Consider the following 21,581-nt stretch of genomic DNA (forward strand, 5'->3'; position numbering starts at 1 on the left):
TTGGAGGATCAAGGGAGTCGGACGAATTTACTCTTTTAGGACAATCTGATTTCACGGGCAAAACGACAATATCTCCAGTCCCATCCCACTCCGATATTCCTAACTCCAAATCAGAAGAAAACAACAAGGTTGCAGATTCCATATGCCAGTGCATGGCTAAAAAGCCTAAAATGGCACGCCCGCCTCAGTCAACAGGTCAAGTTGGTCTGACAAGATCACACGTCAGTGACAGCTTTTCCTATCCCGGCTTCTTACAGATTTTTCAAATATCTTATGCTTTTTTTTTTTTTAACGAACATCCAATCATTGATTGATGAGTAAACAATCTGGGAAGTTCCTGAGATGTCATTGTTGTCCATTTTGGCTCTTGATCTATTTTTTATCCTCGATTGACCCCTAAACAATTAAAATGTATAGTTTAAGGACTTTAGGCCATGTTAAACCTTCGGAATCCAAGGGCATTTTTATCCGACCATAATCAAAAGCATTGAGAACTTAACATTCATCAAGAGGGATATGAAAAATCTGATGAAACTTTGGCACTCGGATATGAAATCAATGAATTAAGGAATTTTATAGAGAAATTTGATGAAGAGTTTTCTTTTTTCAAAACTTCTACTCCTGCTATCGATGCTTTTGATTAAGTTTTCGATGCTTTTGATTATTATTGAGCAACATTGGCCCTTAATTTCGTCTGGATTTTTGTCTAAAATGGCAAGAATCCCTTAAACTATACATTTTGAAATGCTCAAGGGCTAGTTGGAGACAAAAAATAGATCAGAGGGGTCAAAGTGGACAACAATGATAGTTTTGGGTTACTAGATTTTTTACTCATCATTGATTCATGAGACCATCAATACCGTAATTATCTAGCCAGGAACCTCAGGCTTGCATGTTATCTAAGTACTATATAGAGGCCTCAAGAAACCTCAGTCTCATGCACCCCTTACCACTTTCTCATCTCCACATAGACTAGTTAGCTTTTCTTTCTTGAAGCTGTAGTATTAGCTGCTGCATTGAGATTTTTGTAGATATGGCTACTGATCAATTTAAGGATATTGAAAATGGTATTAGTCATAACAATATTCTGGAGGATTTGGAGAAGCCCTTTATTCAGAATGGAAAAATGGTCGTTTCTGAAGATAGTTCATCAGAGGCAGATAAAGAAAATGGTTCAATTGCCATGGTGCTGTTGAGCACATGCGCAGCTGTCTGCGGTTCCTTCGAGTTCGGATCGTGTGTAAGTATTATTTTCTAGGTGTTTTTCGTTTCTTGCTGCTGAAAACAGTTTCTTGAATCTCAAAAGGAATCCGTATTAACATGTTTCGTTTCTTCTTGTTGCGTCGTCTTGATCAGGACTACCAAAAAAATCAGTTAAAAAAAAAAGGAACAAAAATAGGTTATTTAGCTTAAGCTAATTCTTTTGCAGGTGGGATACTCAGCACCTACTCAATCTGCTATCAGGGAAGATTTAAATCTATCTCTAGCAGAGGTATGTCATTCTTTTACAGAAATTCTGTTCGATAGAGGAAAAGTGGTCTCAGTTTCAGTTGAATGGAGCTCAATTATTTGCTACTTTTGTTGCAGTTCTCTATGTTTGGTTCTATATTAACAATTGGCGCTATGATCGGAGGAATCACAAGCGGCAGAATTGCAGACTTCGTTGGCCGGAAAGGGGTATGTGCAGTTGTATGCTATTTTATTGCTTCTTTTGATAACAAATTGAAAAATTTGTAAGGGTTAATAAGTGAGATTTTGTGAATCTGGAGGAATCAGAAAAAGCAAGTTGTATTGTCCCTTTGTTCTTGCAATTTTCTTTAGCAGCCTCATAAGTATAATTTTTTCATGTGCTTGTTGATTAGGCAATGAGAATATCAGCTGTCTTCTGTGTCATTGGATGGCTTGCAGTCTATTTTTCTACGGTACGCGTCTTATTTACTCTTCTGTCTTCAATTAGAATACAGTGTTCAACTGCAAGGACCACATAGTACGGTATGGAAGAATAAGTATGTAAAATTATTCTCTGGTATGATACAGGGTGCTTTGATCCTGGATTTTGGAAGGTTCTGCACGGGATATGGGATTGGAATATTTTCTTATGCAGTAAGTGCTTATTTGATCTTGTAAATCAGCAGTGAAAAGAAATTTACTTACATATTTCATAGATAAGTTCATTAAATTCGGATCATTTTGGCGCCTGCTGTTTCTACCTTGTCTTACATATTGAATAGGTCCCCGTGTTTATAGCTGAAATAGCTCCAAAGAATCTTCGAGGAGGTCTAGCAACCATAAATCAGGTTGGAGAAGCATAAAATCTCGTTTGCTATTTCTCTTGCTGAATTATTCATGAAGAGCAGGTGTTCATTGACATAAAATCCCACCTTCCCTCGTTTGTTCTGCAGCTCATGATTGTTTCCGGTTCATCAGTTGCATACTTGCTAGGAACCGTCGTATCATGGCAAACTCTAGCCCTGACCGGTAAGTTTGAAACAATTACTATATGTTTTTGGAAGTAAATAATTAGGATTTTTCACAACGAAGTTAGATGAATCATGGAAGAAAAAATTTGATTATTGATTTTATTTACTTGAAGGTATTCTTCCATGCATTGTCCTGTTTGTGGGCCTATTCTTCACCCCTGAGTCACCTAGATGGCTGGTAAGATTCCATGAAATAAACATTTATTCTACTGCATTTTAACATCAGAAATAGGTTTATTGAATGAGATATTGCACTTGCAGGCAAATGTTGGTCGAGAGAAAGATTTTCTGGTTGCCTTGAGGAGGCTTCGTGGCAAAGATGCTGACATTACTCGCGAAGCTGCAGAAATTGAAGTATATACCTCTCTGCATATATTCACAGATTTGAATTTGTTTTTATGGTATGAGTGAGTATAAATTTAATGGTAGCCTAATAATCTTACTCTTTCACTGGCAGGCTTATAATGTTACTCTTCGAAGCCTTCCAAAATCTCGAATGCTGGATTTGTTCGACAGAAAATACATACGTTCTGTAATGGTAAGAAACTTCTTCAATCTGATTTAAGTTTTCAGTCATGCATTTTAATATCTGTCTATTTAAGCTAACTGTTCCTAAAATTTCTTTTGTTCAGATTGGTGTGGGACTAATGGTATTCCAACAGTTCATTGGAATAAATGGAATAAGTTTCTATGCTAGCGAAACCTTTGCAGAAGCTGGTAATTTAGAATTTTGAGTGTGTTATTATCTACCTAAAGTGATGATTCTGAAGTTGGTCATTAATAATCATCCATGTCCAAAACTGCAGGGCTTTCTTCGGGTAAGACAGGAACAGTGGCCTATGCCATAGTCCAGGTGTGTTGATAAATGGTGTATATCAGGAATCATTGAAAATCCAAAATGCGCGAAATCTCAGTATCTAAACTGGCTAATTTTATGTTGTAGGTACTCCTAACCGTTGTTGGAGCCTTGTTGATGGACAAATCTGGAAGAAGACCGCTTCTAATGGTGAGTGCCTGTTCTCCACTGCATCTCCTTGGTTTGGCAGCATATTTAGTACAGAAATTTAGTAACGATAGTCTTGCATTATCAGGTGTCAGCATCAGGCACATTCATTGGCTGCTTCTTGACTGGTGCTTCTTTCTATCTCAAGGTAAGTTTTAAGGGGAATGTAAGATCACTTCTAGTTTCGAGTTCATGTTTAATTCAAGATTTTTTACTGCATTCTTCCTTTACTGGATCAGGGCCAGAATTTATTGCTTGAATGGGTGCCATTGCTTGCTGTCTCTGGAGTACTGGTACATTCTCAACTATTGTAGTTGCAGGATTTTCTTGTGAACCTATCATTAATGAAGTGCCATATTTTCCTCCCATTAATCAGATTTACATAGCAGCGTTCTCAATTGGAATGGGAGCTGTCCCATGGGTGATAATGTCAGAGGTAACCCAGTTAGATTAAACTCAAAAAAATTGCATCCCAGAGTAATTCAACTCCCATCCAGAAACATGACATTTCCTCTTGCAGATTTTCCCGATAAACGTGAAGGGTGCTGCTGGAAGCCTGGTGGTGCTGGTGAACTGGATAGGTGCTTGGGCAGTTTCCTTCACTTTCAACTTTCTCATGAGCTGGAGTTCCACAGGTAGACAAAATTTTCCTGGAATGAATGCTACTTTCCAGCATATAACAGTTGGATGGATTCCCCTGTATGCATTGCTCTTTGACTGACCCTACATCTTTTTGGACGCTCATTCACAGGGACATTCTTCATCTATGCTGGATTCTGTGTTCTTACTGTACTGTTTGTGGCAAGATTAGTGCCAGAAACCAAGGGTAAAACACTGGAGGAGGTTCAGGCCTCCATTAACGGATAGAATTGGTAGATCATTGTATTACTTGATGAGGGTTCAGACATCTGAGTGAGATTTCAGCAAAATTTATCATCACATATGATCAGATTTTATAGTGAGCAAAAGTCGAAGCAAAATTTACATCATGCAACAAAGCTGGCCGAAATCTCCTTCTTGACAAATGCATATTTCAGCTCCTGGCAATAATGGTGAACAACCATGTTACTGGAATTTGCAGGAAGTGTTCCAGCATTCTGAGATTTCGACAGAACACAATAGCAGGATGGCACGGTAGGATAGATAAAGAGTTTTTCATGTAACTCGAAATGTCGTTGCAGTTATGCAGAATCGATGAATTTTTTTTTTCTTTCTCTCAAATTAGTTCCACTCACTCTTCAGCAAGGCATTAAGCCATCAACCGAACAAGGATTCATCATGCGCTACACGGGTGGTCTTTCTCATGATCTCATCATCCCATGAATAATTCAGCATGTGGGATGGAGAATCTTGAATGGGCAGCTCAGTTCTGAATTTTTCTCAGGGAGCCAGCACTAGTCCAGCCCAGTCTTGAGTTATCGACGAGTGGGCTGATTTTGAGAACAATCGAAAAATTCAAAGCACAGAAAAAGGAAAAAAAGGAAAAATGTTATATGCTCACACATTTCAGAATTCTTTTATGCTCGCTCTCTGTAGTTGACTTCAGATACAATGAAACTGGGGATGGGCAGCAATGTGCAGATATCACATAGGGGCGCGCGGATATTATTTTTTTTAAAAAATAAATAAAGATTTCCGGTCAGAATTGGGTCAGCAATTCAGAATAAGGAGCCTATGAGGGCCACGGTAACCTACACCTACCAAGTTTAATATTGTCAATAGGTTCGAGTCAGTTTAAACCCGAAAAAAGTTCACAAAATCTAATATTTAATTGAGTTAGAGTTTAAACTTGAATCTTAAATTCGAATTAAATGTGAACTAAATTTGGATTTTAGTAAATTCAGACCTGAATAAGACTAGACTCGTTTATAGACACAAAATATAGTAATATTTATAATTTATAATTATACATATTACAACATAAAATATTAATAACTTATGTATAAATTTATACTAATTCATAATTATTAATTATGTCTATAATTATGAACTTGGGTTGAGTCCAATTTGAGTTCGAAACTCATATAAAAGTGTTAATTTTCTAAACTCATATAAAAATGGTAAGTTTTCACTATATCACTCAAGTTTGGTCAAGGTGACCAAAACATCAATTGACAAATGGGCTTTACTTGGAGCATAATTTCTTATTTGGAGGTTTAATTGAAATCCACCCTTGGACATTTTGTCGAAAGTATTCTGCCTAAATAGTGAAATAGGAAACATATAATATCTTTATTGAAAATTAACATCTGTGATATTGAGGGCCTTGAAAAAATACCATACTTAAATTTTCTAACAAGAAAGTTTACTTTTTTAGGTGATTTACATGTCTCAAATGTGAAAACATAGATGACATAAACAATTTTTACATCCTTAACGTTGCCAACAATTTAAGTATTGGACAAGGGCAACTACACTCCCAAGATTTTGGAAAATATAATTTTTTTTCCTCTAGAGTATAGGTATCTTTAGTGAGGTCATTCCCAAAAAATATACATATGTACAATTGTGCAGACATGAAACTATTATGGGTCTATTTATCTATTTTGTAAATAATTGAGGCCAAATCGTAAAATAATAAACACATGGTGAGTAATGTAATTCAGACGACAGAGGGTAAAAACGTAAAATCTCGGCCTAGAAAATGGTCAAAGTTAGAAATTGGAAAAACTATTTAGCGCGAAGTTGAAAATCATTAGTAAAATGGAGGCTTCTTTTCAAGAAATTTAGCACGATGCCTCGCGACGAGAGTTGTAACCGAGTCAAGTCAAACTCGAAAAAGGATACTTGAACTAGAGCAAATAGTATTATTGAAACTCGAGGTTGAACTCAATGATTGCTCATAGAACTCGAGCCTTCTCAAGTTCGAGTCAGAAATATTTATTTTCCTTGACAATTTTTGAGCAAAAAAATATTATTGTCCTTTAAAAATTTTATACGACTTGAAACATTTCATAAATTCAACCATTTTTTTTGATATAAGAATTTCGTAGTAATAATAATATATTAAAGAATTAAAATTAAAAAACTCGATAAGATTTCGACGAGCTTTGAGCATTGTATCTGAAACTCGAATTCGACTCACATTCAATTAATTCGAATTCGACACTTTCAAGGCATTTTACAACTCAACTGCTAACTCTCGCGCGCGAGCTACACTCGACTCCCCTAACTTTTTAATTCCAGTTCCAGGTGTGAAGAAGAGTGAACTCAAACAGTCCTTTGACTATTCATGTCCGTCATCATCATCGTAATCTCCCTACATTTATTATTTATCAATCCCAAACCAAAGAAATTTGCCATTTTTGGTCTGACCCTCTTCTCTCAAGGTAATCTCACTCTCAATCTTCATCTTGATTCCACAAAGTTCATTTTTTTCCCACTTTTCTTGGATTGAAATTGGTTAATTTATCGTCATGGGATTAAAGGGATTTCTACTCTTACGTCGCTGCTTACGTACATACTATTTCGTTTGTATAAAATGATGGTTTTGGAATTTCTTACGCCAGTTTATAGTAAAGTTGCCTTTTCTTCTATTAAGTACCTAATGATAGATAGCCGCTGACATTGTTAAGCTCTTGGACTATTCAAAGTTTTGCCCTTTTAATGTTTAGTAATTTTCTACCGACTTTTGCTTACATGCTTATCACATTCTTGTTTGTATACTAAATTTTGTGCGTGTGCGTGTGCGCCTGGATTTCTGGGTGGCTTTTTGTTTTTGTTTTGTTCTTGCTTGGCAGGATTAATAAGGTGAAATTTGAAGGCCCTTTAAGGTTTATTGAGCTTAATTTTGGAAAGGAGGGTGAAATAGGTATAGGAAGCAGCTAATTGTTAGAGCCTGCATACTAAAAGAAGGGAGGCAAAGGTTGTTTAGAAAATGACTTGGACTAGAAAGCGTTTGGATGGTTGTGATAGAGGAAATGGAGCTGAGGGATCATCTGGTAGTCAGAGGATCAGTGAAGAAAATAGTTATCTTAATCATGAGATAGCGCTACTCACAAAATATACGTCAACTGCGCATGAACGTTTCAGAAAAGTGGTACCGGGTAAGGCAAGGTTGCCCGTTTCACCTGTGCAAATGTTGGTGGGAAGGGAAGGGAATTATTCTGGGAGAGGGAGATTCTCATCAGGAGACTGTTGTCATGTTTTGAGTCGGTATATGCCTATTTATGGTCCTTCAGTGGTTGATCGAATGCCAAGTGGTGCATATGTTTCACAATTTTCAGAAGATGGTTCTCTGTTTGTTGCTGCATTTCAGGTATTGATGACATTTGTTCTGTTGAAAGTTGATTGGTCGAGGAAGATTTAGAAAGGGCCTTTTCCTTATTGGTATTCATTGATTTGGCTAATGGGATTTTTTCTTTTCCTGAACAGGAAAGTCAGATTAAAATATATAATGTTGACAAGGGATGGAGACTGCAGAAGGACATTAGAGCTAGAAGCTTGCGATGGACAATCACTGATACATCCCTATCCCCAGATCGTCGTTTTCTTGTAAGTTTTCGGAATTGCATTCAGATTGAGCATGGGTAGTTCGTTGATATCAGGATTGGAAGTAAAGTACTAAAGGCTTGGAAAAGTAGGAGTGATTTTTTGTAAGGAGCACCAACGTTTTGCCACCAACTGTTAATAGGACTGTGAAAAGTTCAATGCTTTTGTCTTGACAAGTGTATATTTGCAATTATATGGGCATATTGTTAATCCCACAAAGTCATTTCCTTTATGTAATGGGAAGGGTTGCTTTATATCTCACACTGAATTTTCCTACAAATTGCGCATTTTTCTCTTGGGTGTAGTAATTTTAGTCATTTAAGTTGTTTTCAGAACACATCCATTGCTTTATATTTAGTAAGCAAAAATAGACATTTTTGAAAGATCTTATTAGTGGCTTGCAACTTATGTATCCTTTTTGTGTGTTGGTTTGGCATTTCGTTTGGTAATTAACATCATTGGTAAACTGCCACTTCAAATTCTCTTTTCTATTCTCTGATAAGGTTTTAGTTCATTTGACAGGCTTACTCAAGTATATCTCCCATAGTTCATATTGTTGATGTTGGATCTGCTGCAACAGAATCTCTTGCAAATGTTACGGTATGTTTTGAAATTCTACTATTATTAATTTCAGAAACAAACTGGAAAGAAAAAATCTTTATTTTGGAGCACGAATCTTTTAGTTGCTTATGATTTATATCTATTTGGAATATCTTTTGTCTCGTCTATAGTTGTGCATCTACCTCATACCTTATGGACTGTCCTTTGAGAGAATGGGAAGTATGGTAATTTTCAGTTTGAATTTCTTAGAAGGAAACTTTTTCAACTGGATCCAAAATTTAGAAATTAAGGTATTTAAATATTATTTGTAGTCGCATAGGTATAACTTGTCTGCATTTATTTAGTTGGAAAGTTAGATTATCAGGCTTTTCCACAAGACTAGTGAGGAGTGGAGCCAACTAAAGCTCTAATTGTTTATCAAAGCCTCTTACCTTCATACATCTGCTGGGATATTGGAGGCTTGAAGACCCTAATTAAGCGTATGGGATGCAATAGATACACTTCCTAATGAGTTCCTTCTTGCTGCTTCCTTTTTGCAGGAAATTCACGAGGGATTGGAATTTTCTTCAGATGCTTCAGACTATGATGAGTATTCTTTTGGAATTTTCTCCGTGAAATTCTCAACAGATGGCAGAGAACTTGTGGCTGCTAGTAGTAATAATTCCATTTATGTTTATGATCTCAAAGCAAAAAGGCTGAGCCTCTGCATTCCAGCTCATGAGGTATTAGACCTTGTAATTTTAGTAAGTTAATATATCTGCTTCCAGTGGTGGATTCCGCAGGATATAATTTGACAGTGGTGTTCGAGATATAGATTTTTTAATAGTATTATCTGGAAGTAAGCAGAGCTTTTTCTCATTCTGTCAACTCTTAGGGCATGAGATTCAGTGCCTTCTCTGGTCCAAGTGTTGCAAACCTGTGCCTTTTTGTTGAGTAAGGTTGATAACAAAGTGTCCTTTTTTTTCCCTTTTTTTTTTGGGGGGGGGGGGACCAATCTTGATTTTCCAAACAGTGTTTAACATTTCCTTGTCATTCTTTTTCTTTTTGTTATCTCTTCCTATTAGTTTTTCCATTGGGGTTGGGCAGGGGGAGGGGGGGTGGACACGGTTCAATTATGGACACTGGAAAAGGTAACGCCCAAGATATTTATGGATATCTGCCTTATTTCTGTCAAATGGTAGCTCAAAATTTTCCTAATCTTTTCTCTGTTGAAGAAAAGCTGCTTACACTGCTATATTGCAGTTTATGGCAGTCAAGAGGCCCTTTAGAGGTCCATATAGGAGGGATGTTCATACGTGTGAGTGTTACTTTGCGTATTTCTTGTGATAAGGTTTAGTTTGTTTGTTCCATATGCATAGATGAATTGAGCTAAGGACAGAGTAACCTTGCTCGTTTTGGCTTCTTCAATTTTCAGTCCCGTATGTATTCCCAGATTGTTCTTGTGCTTTATACGTTAGGAGTAACCAAAATGTATTTGGAGTCCTTGAATTGTATTCACTTAGCTGTTTAATACAAGGATTATCCCAAAATTGGTTTAGAGTGAAACTCCATTAGCTTATATGTATGGATTATTGTGGGCATCTGATCATACAAAGACACGAGTATATTTCTTTATTCTTGTCATTGCAGTCTGATGTGAATGCTGTGTGCTTTGCGGATGAGACTGGTCACCTGATATATTCTGGGAGTGACGATTGCCTCTGTAAGGTAACTTTCTTTCAAAGCATTTATAAGGTGTAAACATGCAAAATGCTTGCAGCTTTTCTGCCCTGCCGTTACTATTATTTGACAGGATGAGAAAGCTGAATTGTCTCATTTAACATGGGAACTGTTAGTAGATGTTGTGATTGCTACTTTTTGGGCAATGCTTTTGCATCATTAGAATAGATTTACATATTCATATTTGGAAGAGATGCACGACATACCATATTCAATGTTTCAGCTTGACTAAGCCAAAAATTTTGGCAAAATGGGAATTTTCTTTTGATATATAAAATTTTATAATGAGTTCAGGTTTGGGACCGTCGTTGCTTTGCCACAAAAGGGAAACCAGCTGGAGTCCTTATTGGACACCTGGAAGGAATTACTTTCATTGATACTCGTGGAGATGGCCGTTACTTGATCTCAAATGGCAAAGATCAGGTCATCAAGCTTTGGGATATTCGCAAGATGTCTTCAAATGCTGATTAGTATGTGCATTCTTCCACGTTCACTAATATCATAAAAAATTCGAGTCTTGTCTTTGATTTTAGTCTTTGTGTTTGGAATGGTTTTAATGGCCGTATGTTTTATCCAGTTGTTGGCTTTCTTCTCCTCTTCTCATTTATGGGTTTGTCAAATGACTATTGCATGGGCCAGAAGATATGTTCTTTTATTAAGGTCAAAATGTATAAGAGTTCAATGCTCATATGTTTCCAACTTTGATTGCAGCGTACAATGGCGTAGAGATTATGATTGGGATTACAGATGGATGGATTATCCAGAGCGTGCAAAAAATTTGAGGAATCCAAACGACCTATCATTGACTACCTATAAAGGCCATACAGTTTTGCGGACTCTCATACGCTGTTATTTCTCTCCAGCTCATAGGTAAATGGCTCATACGCTGTCTGCATCTACCTGTAAAAGGAACTTCTATGGGAAGGGCACTCCATGAGGGCGTAATTTCACTTCTGCCTAACATTTCTAAGGGAAAGAAAATTGTTGAGACAAAAACTAAATCCTTTCTTTGTCCTCTTAACTGTGTTATTAATTATCATTTTAATCTTGGCACCAGAGTTAGAATTTCTTCTATATTAGTTTTGACTAGTGCACTTTTGAGTTTTAGGCCATATACGTTTTAGCTTTTGAAACGAAGATCTTGATGTCCACCTTCCCCCGCTCTGCTTTCTCCTCCTTTTGTTTTCCCTGTTATTACTGTCAAAGTCAATTGAATCTTTTGTCACTTCAGCTTAGAAGTTTCAAACTTGTCTCATAACCAATTGTCGTTTGAGCATCAATCTCTTGCGATGTCGGAGTTGGGAGGCTCTGTTATGTCCTGGGCAATTAGAATGATCTAAGTTCCCATGCATGGGTGTGGTGTTATAATTAAATTGAGGGACAGACTGCGTGGAACTATTTTGTCAATTCTTGGTTAATGAAACTGCTGGACCTTTTTCCTAAGAACGACATACGGGATGTTCTTTTTTACATATGTGACTTCTCAGTGGCAAACTGATTGAATATCCAAAGTGAATTTTTGCAGCACGGGGCAAAAGTATATCTACACTGGATCTACAGATTCTGTCGTATATATTTATGATTTGGTACGTCTTCATTCTCATTTGATGCTGTCTTACTGGATCTTTTTGGTTCACCTTCTTTGTTTTCCTCCTATATGCATGAGCTGGGAAGATGACCGTCTTGGTCCTGTTCTGTAGGTGAGTGGAGCTCAAGTTGCAAAACTTGATTTCCATGAAGGGCCTGTAAGAGACTGCAATTGGCACCCCTATTACCCTATGATTGTCAGTTCTTCATGGGATGGAGTTCTTGCCAATTGGGAGTTCCCTGGCAATGGTGAAATTTCTGTGCCTACAAGGCGAAACAGAAGAAGACGGCGGGCTCTATACTGAACAGCATTTCCGGTCTTGGAAAATATGACTATACTTGTCAATTACTAGCATGTATCGGAAATTTTGTGCGGAAAGTTGAGTTATCAAATTAGCATACATCTCAAATTTTGATATTGATGCCGATGGCTGTATATATATATATATAGTTTCCTTGAGACGGAATTCTTTTGACATGAACAATAGGAAATACAATGGTCATAAATTGTTTTCCTTTTCTTTTCATTTTGGACAAGGCATGGCCTTGAGACGGATGGTAATTAGTACTTGCTTGTTTTGAGCAACTTACTCCATAACTTCCTAATCACAAACCATACCTATTATTAACAGCAACAAAAACAAAATCAAGAATGGTAATCTATCTATCTAATTAGCTGATATCCACCCCGGCTGTTCCTTTTAGGAATACACATCATGATTTTGAGAGAACCAAAATAAACATTAGAAATGTTAAAGCTTTTTTTAAATTTGCAAATATTTTGAATGATATTTAAGTCGAGTTGGCCTAACTTTTGTCGAGCATATTCTTCTTCGATCAAACTTTTGAGTAGCACACGAACAAGCTCTTACAAGACCAAACTCAGGTTTGACTCTTACCTCTTTGCAATATTCAAGTAAGAGAGCTTGAAGTACATTTATCAATGCGGCAGAGATGCAGTTTCATACCAAGTAAGCTAGCTCATAAATTCATTTAATATCATGGAAAATTTTGTTTTTTTTTTTTGAGAGTATTTGTTTGGATGGGCCCTTATTTGCCAAAAATGCTTTTGATTGCATTTTTAAAAAATTACCTTCTTATTTCGTGTATGTTGTGTCACAAAAAAAAAAAGTGATAGTATTATTTTTTAAAAAAAATTTTCAAATAATCTTTAATCAAAACACATTTGTGCCACATGATAAAAATGCACTTATGCAACTAATAATTTGTCTCATGTTATCGTTTGGACAAAAAAAAAACTAATAATTTGTCAAAACGAATTAGAAACTATTAAAAAATATAAATAGATCTAAAGTTCTTGATATTAAAAGTGGAAGAAAATTCATTAATAGATAACAACTAATCAAATAAATATTACCCTGTCCGGTCTTAACATAAACACATATGAAATGAAAGAATTCTCCTTCTTAAAATCCCCACTTTTCACACACTCAAACACCCTAAGAAACACGTACTGAACGCACGGAATGGCATCAGCAAGAGCAAGGCTCATTTTTCGCCTGGTGTTGGTCACACTACTTCTTCTCCTGCTCTTCTACGTGGGTCGTCCTCTTTACTGGAAAATATCTGCTACCGTTCATGATATCAGAGCTAAGAAGCAGACTGTCTCCGGAGGTTCCTTCTTTCTTTACGTTAAATCTCCCCTTTTTCCTGTAGCCATTTGATTGTCATCTGCAATTTGAGCTATTTATGCGTCTTTTTTTTTTATATATGGGTTTTATGGTTTGTTTATGTAGAATATGTTTTCATCTACTGCCTGCAATGAGTGCATTTTGAAATGGAGTTTAAGAAAATTTAGTTCTTTTTTTTGTAGTTTTCTATTGGGTCAGCAAAAATCTGTGCTTTTGATTACTGTACAATTTGGAAATCTGCAGGATTGAATTCATGTATATTTGTTTATAAAATTTGTGCATATTGAGGTAGAGTATGTCTTCATCTGCTATCTCTCATTAGTGCATTCTGGAAGGGGGTCTAAGAAATATTTATTCTTTTTTATTTGGGTGAGGTGATTTGGGCTTTTTAACATAGAGCAATCTGAGAATCTCGAGAATATTGGGGTACATGTATTTTTTACATATAATTTGTGAATTTTAATGCGATTTCGGTGAATCTCTGCCTTTTTTTTGGCCGGACAATCTAGGCATAGCCTGAATCTGTTCAATTGTTTCTATTGGTATAATGCTGAGCTATTATGCTAATGAAATTTTTATAGGTTTTGGTACATTTATGAGGCGGGATTGGGAAAATTCAGTCTTTTGTTTTCGGGTAATGTAGGAATTTCTCAATTTGTATACGAGGCACAGAGATCAGTGGGGTGGCTTCATGGTAAGTCTGACTCCGGAAGGCCTGATGGGAAATCAGCAACTGCAAGAAGGCTTCTTGATCTTTGTCAGGTTTCATGAAAGCTGCCAGCTTTTTAGTAAATCATAGTGCACTAGTCATGGTATAGACGTATGTAAAACTAGTAAATTGATGAGCATTTTGTGATGTTATATATGGCAATGCAGCAGTTGAGGTTTCTGTAGATTCAAATCTGTTGGATTTGTTATTAATAGGAATTTTGACTGTGCATCATATATCAACAATTGAGGTTCACACTGCTGAAGATGTTTGGGAGAAATGGTCATCAACTGATGATCGTGTCTAATCTCCATGTGGATACTAGTAAATTAAAGATTTCAATTAAGAAGCTTTCTCATTTATGCAGTGCTGGATGGGTTCTATTAGGTGCTTTTCTTTTCATATTTCTTCTCTTTCCTTTGTAAATTTGTTCCATTAAATGTTTGACATTTTTATGCTTGCTGAGTTGAAATTAGCGCTGTGATTGTTTCCTCATGATTTTTGGTTTACACAGAATGCTTAAAGCTTCATGCAAGGTACAGCTTACAATGCTTACTGAAGGGTATTTTTCTACCTTTAGAGTTAGTGATTGGATAAATGATCCGGATGCAACAAAAAGGGAACTAAAAACTCTGTTTTGTTTAGTGCATACATTAATGGTTCTCCAAATAACCAACAGCAGAAAGACCGGTGACATCTGATGGCCTTGTTCTCTTGTGATGGAAACTCACGTCCAACTAAATTATGACAAAACCCGATGTAGCTGGGTGATTTTTGTTTTATGTTGTTTCTCAACTGCTAGAATCTGTTTAATGGATTGTGGAAATCCGGAAGTGGTAAAAATACATTTGGGCGGCATTAGGAACAATAACTACTGATGCAAGCAGAAGACACGCTGCGTCAAATGCATATGGTTCATCAAGCCAAAAGGTCGTCTTATTGTTTGCATTCACCCTTAAATGCCTATTATTCTCAACGAGCTCTCTATAGGTTTAATCCTGATTGGGACGATCTGAAACAAATCGTGCAAAAATATCGGAAACTGAGAATTGTTTTGCAATCCCCTTAGAGCTAAACTCCTGAATCTTTCAGCATTTTTGTGTTATTATGTTTTCCTGCAATGGACTGACACTAATGCCTCTAGTTATCTCTTTTTTTTTCTGTTTTAGTCAACATAAGAAATTTTTTTCTCTCTTTCTATGTTAAGTAGTTTGCAAAAAACCATACTTTGAAGTCTAGAATACTATGTTATGATGTCTTTCTCATTTTTGGATGTTCTAGCATCTGTAAATTATGAAGTCCTCATGCTATTTATAACTGGTTGATTGGATCAAACATCTGCTTTAACCCACTTGCAAAATGCTATTTTACAAATTTAAGCAACACTAAAGTTTCTCATAAGATGTCCTGCAGCCTAGGGGCATTAAGTTTCTTATGACAACTCAAAATCAGAGTTGATACTTTGTGTAGAATTTCAATATCCATTGGCTATATATTATAGTAGTTAATAGGCACTATCAATACTCTGCTGTGTTTTAGCAATCCCTCAGTAGTAGGAGTTTGCTAGTGCCTGGCTGGCTGGATTTAGCAGGTGCATGCCCTATCAGGTACCTGCCTTTAAATTCAGTTGGATGGGCAAAGCTTTTCTGTGACCTATCAAAACCTGGCTCTTTGCAGAATATCAGCTATTGTCAGAAGTTTGGCTGTGGTGTGCATGGTAATTTGTATATTATTTTCTTTTTCCTTTTTCAGCTAAATAATCTTCAAAACCCTCGCAATTCTGTATAGCCAGTATGGAATAAAGTTTTCCAAATGGTATCAGTTCTTAATCTACTTATTCAGTAAATTCTTACAGGAGCACATGGTAGTAATTTAATGACAATTACAATGACAGCAAAGATAAGAACGAAAATAGCACACCATTTGCCGGTTTTACTTTTTTTCTTCATCTGGAGGTGAAAATACTTGTATCCTGCATGAGTTGGCCTCAGAATGTTGACTCCTGTTGCAGTTGACCACTCATATTTCAAATGACAAGACTTCAGGATGAAGAGTACTGCTCAGAGATAAATAGCTGCAACTGAGTAAACTTGGGGATACCCATTTGGATATAGCTTCATGACCTAAATACAAACTTGACCCACATATTATTTCCTGGGTCGTAACTTAGAGAAAAGTTGCTATTGTTATGGGTCGGGGGATGGTCTCTGATCTATAGATACCAAAAGAGAAGGAAGTATTTGCATTCATGACTTCTATGTGTACCTGGATAATAAGGATTCATTGTGAGGGCTTTCATTTGTACAGATTTTGTGACTGGGTAAATCATACTGACCTGCATTAAGGTTTTACCATAATTAAAAGGATCCATCTTGTTTGTCATGCGTATATTTGCTTTTATTCCCAGAACAACTGAATATGCAGTGCAAAAATGTTTTTGATTTCAAGTGACACAACTCGTGTGTCAGCAACGTACTCTGCTTGAGTGTCAAGACCAATGTTCAAAAGATTTGGTTGAATAATTTGTTGCCTTATCACCATTGACATAATGGTCAAGATATAGATATTGTAGTAATTATTTAAGATGTATTGCAGGTCTTAGCCATTGGCTTTATGGGGCTGAATTAGATTATATAACTATATTTCCTTGAGCTATGTTGGGGGATTTGGCCATTGTCCAACATTGCTCCTCGTTAGTTGCCTGTGATGTTGAAAGGCCAGATTTCTGTGGTGGGAGTGAGGCATTAGTAATGGTTAAGTCCTTGTCAGAATGGTGTTTTTTAGTTGTGCAAACCTCATTATGGCTTAGATCATTCATTTGATAGTTAGTAATGGTATGTCTATGTTACAACCCTGCAGTTACATCTTCAGTAGTTTGAAAAACTTGGGATGGGGCATGATCTTGCTCCAGAAAGAGCTTATACACGATGTTATTTCAGGAATTGAAAGCTATAATGGATGTCAATTTACCTTTCAGGTTTTCCATCCAATGGCGAGGCAACTTTTATCTCATATAAAGAGTAAGTCAAGAACAACAATGTCTTTCCTTTTCATTTGACTTGTTCTAAGCATAGCCATAGGAAATCGGACAGTTCTTGTCTAGGTCATGCCGTTAGCTTATGGGCATACAAACATGAGCTGAGTTCATACTTGTGATGTTTCAGTTATGACCATTAGCTATATTCCTAAAAGCCCTCAGAAAATCATTGTCAACCAGAAACTATGTGAGGATTGCTTATGATCAACTCATGGTCATCACTACTTCATCACACACAAAAAGAAATTAGTCAAGATATGATGGGTAGATTCGCTGACATTTCTAGTGCTTTTTAGAAGTCAGTGCTAATTTTTTATATGGAAGCACCAACTTTTCTGTCACTTTCAACCATATTTATTGTATGCATCCATTAACCCTTTTGAGCAGCCCTATATGTTGTCATATATTTATCTTGGAACCCTATCTTTCTGACAAGGGATATGCACGGCCATGAATTTTATGAACAGATTTTTGTGGTTTAAGGGTGGCAAAGACTTCAGATCCATCATTCTCCCTCCTCTTCTCACGCCGCCCTTATCTATTAGAAAAGAGTTGATTGTTTGGCTTGAATTTCATCACTATGCTTAATTATCATTGGGTATAGGAATCAGAATTTTCCATAATAGGTCAGTTTCAAATGTGCAATAGGGCGTCTTTGCATAAGAACGAGGAGAAAGTAGCAGATAGAGTTAGCATATTCGTTTGCTTTTATTATGTGTTTACATACCCAATGATGAAGGAAAGGTTGAGATTTGACTAATGTTAAGCATTTGTATTAGTGGTGGAAAGGAAGGTACCTTTCTTAGTGCCCAACAAAACTTGAGAAGACTTACCTCTACAGTGTTCTCTACATGATTCCTTGTGACAAAAAACATTCGAACCCCTTGTTCTTGAGCATGCATTTTGACTCTCCACCATTCGGGAAAGAAATGGTGCGGGCCTCAAACTCCATTTCATAAAGCTAAAAGCTTATTCAGTGGATTGGATTAAGATAATCAACATGCTTAATGAACTCTCTGCTCCCCAATATTTGTTAAGAAAATATATAATAAGTTGACCTTTTCTGCTTCTGTAAACATCTTCTCCACCCTTTTGTCAAAGCAAATCGTGGGGGAATCACACAGAAAGTCGGTACTTTTTTGAAAATTTGTGTATGATTCTTCTCGGCAAGCATCTTCTTTAGTATAATAATTTGAGGAAATGTAATGGTGTCCTGTATATTAGCTTAGTTGGTCATGCTTTTGAGCTACTATAGCTAGAGCTAGACGGGTGCAGTTTACAGCAGGAAAGATACATTTAACAAAGAACTCTGCAGTTCCTTTCTGGTAAACACCAAGATTCTGATAAACATTATTACAGATGAAAGAATAAAAAAATAATTAAGGGGGAATATTGTACTCAGGAGTCTTATATTTTAATGTGTGTACTTTCTGATCGTCATTCATAAATTAGATGGGCAGAACTCCCAATCAACTGCTGGAATTAAAGATTGCGTTCTCCTATTTAAATACAATCGAAATCCCACAAGTAGCCTACTGTTGCTGTTCTCTACTAATTTGCTGCCTAAAGCTAACAATTGCAGGATAAGGAAATGTTTGCCATCATAGTTGTTTTTAGTGAAAAAGTATTTCTCAGAATCAAAGAGACATTGGAGGCTGATTAGTGATGGCTCTGCTGAGCAATAGATGTTATATTGCTTAACACCATATGATGTGAAGACACTTCTGATACTTGGTTGTGCTTAAACTGAGTATTCATGATTCCACAGTCATTACTCTAGTCCTGAGGCGGCTCATCTCATCATATTACGCAGTAAGGAACCAAAAGGACGAGCGGTTTCTATAGGAGCTGATAATGAGATAATGGTACCTAGCTAATGATAAGGGAAGGAAAATTAAGGCAGAATCTTGTGCTTTGGGAGCCTTTAAGTTATGAATTGTGTACTTTCTAGTCATCAATCAAGAAGAGAACTCCCCATCAGCCGTGAATTTAAAGATTGCACCTCATGCTAAAAGAATTTTCCTCCCCACGCCGAATCCCACTTGCGTTGTTCTATATATTGAAGCCTAAGTCTAGCTATTGCATAATGATTGTGCCATTCCTTTAAGTTGTACCATTCCAAGCCTAAGCCTAAGAGGTTTGAACCAATGTTTTAAAAATCGGACCGTTAATTGAACCGGTGAAGTGAAAGGGTCGAGGTTCAACCGGTCGGATCGATTCAACCTCGGTTCAATGATTTTTTTAAAAAATAATTTATATAAATATATATATGTACAAAATAAGACATGTAATAGACTAATTTAATATTTTATATGATGAAAAGTTTACTATTTTTTAATAACTTGGATTTTTAAAAATAAATTTTTTAAATTATAAGTTAAAACAAATAAATTTCATCTCAATTTCAATTATATCTAAATCCAACCCCAAAATATCACAATATTTTGAAATTATACAAAATTCATGTCTCTGAGAATTTAGATATTATGAACTTAAATTTTAATTTACGTTTTGGGATTTAGATATTGCAATTTAAAAAAGAAAATTTGGAGTTCGAAGGAAGTCAAGAAAATCGAAAATAGAAATGTAAACTTGATAAGAAACAAAAAATAAGATAAAAGTGAGTGGTTGTGGCATTAAATAATTTGGGTTAAAAAAATTCTTTTTTAACTTTTTTCAATTTAATGGACAAAAACAAAATTAAAAGATGGAAGAAAACATCAATAAATTAAAAATAAAAAGGTTTGATTAAAAAGGGAGTGACAAAAGAAAAGAGGATAGAGAGAGAGAGAGAGTTGAAAATTAAAAAGAAAGAGCCATGAGGGGATGAGATTTTGTAAGAAAAATGAAAAAAAGAAATATGAGTGTTTGCTTTATATAAATAAGTTATCAAAAAAAACTAATAAGATCTGATGGTGCAACGGTTAATACATTGGTCTTTTATTACAAAGGTCTTGGTTCGATCCGGTTCGTCCTTTTGGTTAAAAGTGAGTGGTTGTGGCATTAAATAACTTTAGGTTCAAACTTTCTTGCGACTGCCCCTCTTTGTTACAAATGCTGGCGTCCTCCTTTTGTGTCGTTGGCAATTTGTAAACATCCCGTAAAGCCTTTGGCCTGTCATGATCTCTCATTATCCTAAACTTTTTCCGACCTCAAGAACTATGAATATTCAGAATTCCGCATTCATATTGTAAACTAGTCTTGAGGCGGCTCAATGCCCTTCTTATTCAAAACACTGACAGATTCTTCCCCAAGAGTTGATAATGAAATGAGGTTGTGAAAATTAATATGGTACCATACCATCAAAGTATCCTTAATATTGGGCATATGTAGGATCTACTTATTATGCCTCATTCAATCCGATGGTTGGCAGGAAACGTCTACATTATGCTGAGTTACGTAAAGAAAAAGGAAGCAGCAGTGGACCAAAGAACCAACCAATTAAAGCTAGAATGAGTTCTGGCACTTCTTACCTGTAATTTTCCACGTGTTCTTGATTAGGAAAAAGCAAAGTCAAACGAAAGAGTTGTGGGGTTTCGTTTCATGATTCCGATGTCATTTTTCTCGTACTGTTTTGCATGTTTGCTGCTGCAAGGCAAGAGCAAGACAGGAGGAGCCATTTTCATGACCTTTCTTGATTGGGTTTTCCACCTCTATTTTATTTCATCTCCTTACTCCATATCTCCATCCTTCTCATGGGATCTTTGGCGTGTCAGCAGCACTTGGAGTGGGGCATTTCATTTTCATGGCCGACCATACAACACACTGAATTTTCCTTGACGAAGGGTGCTCCAAACTGAGAAGCAAGAACTTCAGAAACGACTTGCCTTCTGAAGTTTCTTACAGCTTCACCCAACTTTTCTCTAATTTCGAATTACGCTAACCTCCCTTAAATTTGTTGTATGGGACATCAAATTCTTAAATTACTCCTCTTGTCAAACCAAAAAAAAAAAAAAAAATTGGTGCATTGCTCATGTATTATTACTCATTCCAAGAACTCGTACTATTTTTGGCACTTTAGGTTTACAAATATATCATCCTCCTCCATCACTAAATATGGATTGATGCAGCTAAGAACTCAGCAACTATTGAATCAAGTGACGAACAAAAAGTTTATGTCCCTTTTTTATCCACAATATGCATGGGCATATCTGTCGGTCAGGGACAACATTTGATGTAAATTAAAGGATGTCTTAGTAGTATCCTAATCAGATAAGAGACAAGAATTCCAGCAACGTCTAATCATTGGATTAGAAATCAGATGCCCTGATCACATCTAACCAACGAAATGAACCCTTCTTTATTCATTGATTCTAAACTCAAACAGCGTTGCAACTAACTT

The 21,581-nt window shown here is 36.2% G+C and overlaps 3 protein-coding genes across 3 annotated transcripts; all 3 read left to right on the plus strand.

Annotated features, from left to right (window-relative positions):
* Positions 1-896: 896 nt before the first annotated feature.
* On the plus strand, positions 897-4,704 carry LOC113736389 (sugar transporter ERD6-like 16). Its single transcript, XM_027263331.2, has 18 exons — positions 897-1,240; positions 1,430-1,492; positions 1,588-1,677; positions 1,863-1,922; positions 2,038-2,103; positions 2,232-2,297; positions 2,403-2,478; positions 2,594-2,658; positions 2,742-2,834; positions 2,938-3,018; positions 3,113-3,197; positions 3,287-3,333; positions 3,424-3,486; positions 3,572-3,631; positions 3,723-3,776; positions 3,860-3,919; positions 4,004-4,118; positions 4,235-4,704. The coding sequence occupies exons 1-18, from the start codon at positions 1,034-1,036 to the stop codon at positions 4,348-4,350; spliced, it is 1,467 nt and encodes a 488-aa protein (XP_027119132.1). The 5' UTR covers positions 897-1,033; the 3' UTR covers positions 4,351-4,704.
* Positions 4,705-6,611: 1,907 nt separating this feature from the next.
* Positions 6,612-12,368, plus strand: LOC113738159 (LEC14B homolog). Its single transcript, XM_027265362.1, has 10 exons — positions 6,612-6,812; positions 7,224-7,741; positions 7,858-7,977; positions 8,497-8,574; positions 9,075-9,257; positions 10,165-10,242; positions 10,549-10,724; positions 10,966-11,124; positions 11,780-11,840; positions 11,955-12,368. The coding sequence occupies exons 2-10, from the start codon at positions 7,361-7,363 to the stop codon at positions 12,144-12,146; spliced, it is 1,428 nt and encodes a 475-aa protein (XP_027121163.1). The 5' UTR covers positions 6,612-6,812; positions 7,224-7,360; the 3' UTR covers positions 12,147-12,368.
* Positions 12,369-13,226: 858 nt separating this feature from the next.
* Positions 13,227-14,697, plus strand: LOC113737096 (uncharacterized). Its single transcript, XM_027264346.2, has 2 exons — positions 13,227-13,476; positions 14,137-14,697. The coding sequence occupies exons 1-2, from the start codon at positions 13,329-13,331 to the stop codon at positions 14,262-14,264; spliced, it is 276 nt and encodes a 91-aa protein (XP_027120147.1). The 5' UTR covers positions 13,227-13,328; the 3' UTR covers positions 14,265-14,697.
* The last annotated feature ends 6,884 nt before the right edge of the window (positions 14,698-21,581 follow it).

The sequence above is a fragment of the Coffea arabica genome, chromosome 3e (assembly GCF_036785885.1).
Source record: "Coffea arabica cultivar ET-39 chromosome 3e, Coffea Arabica ET-39 HiFi, whole genome shotgun sequence".
In the NCBI taxonomy this organism is placed as follows: Eukaryota; Viridiplantae; Streptophyta; class Magnoliopsida; order Gentianales; family Rubiaceae; genus Coffea; species Coffea arabica.

Excerpts from the sequence above, each read along its gene's own strand:
- LOC113737096 (XM_027264346.2), top strand. The coding sequence starts at position 13,329 with ATGGCATCAGCAAGAGCAAGGCTCATTTTTCGCCTGGTGTTGGTCACA. Across the intron at positions 13,477-14,136 it reads GAAGCAGACTGTCTCCGGAG|GAATTTCTCAATTTGTATAC; the intron begins GTTCCTTCTTTC and ends CGGGTAATGTAG.
- LOC113738159 (XM_027265362.1), top strand. The coding sequence starts at position 7,361 with ATGACTTGGACTAGAAAGCGTTTGGATGGTTGTGATAGAGGAAATGGA. Across the intron at positions 9,258-10,164 it reads TCTGCATTCCAGCTCATGAG|TCTGATGTGAATGCTGTGTG; the intron begins GTATTAGACCTT and ends TTGTCATTGCAG. Across the intron at positions 11,841-11,954 it reads TCGTATATATTTATGATTTG|GTGAGTGGAGCTCAAGTTGC; the intron begins GTACGTCTTCAT and ends CCTGTTCTGTAG.
- LOC113736389 (XM_027263331.2), top strand. The coding sequence starts at position 1,034 with ATGGCTACTGATCAATTTAAGGATATTGAAAATGGTATTAGTCATAAC. Across the intron at positions 1,241-1,429 it reads CCTTCGAGTTCGGATCGTGT|GTGGGATACTCAGCACCTAC; the intron begins GTAAGTATTATT and ends ATTCTTTTGCAG. Across the intron at positions 3,920-4,003 it reads CATGGGTGATAATGTCAGAG|ATTTTCCCGATAAACGTGAA; the intron begins GTAACCCAGTTA and ends TTCCTCTTGCAG.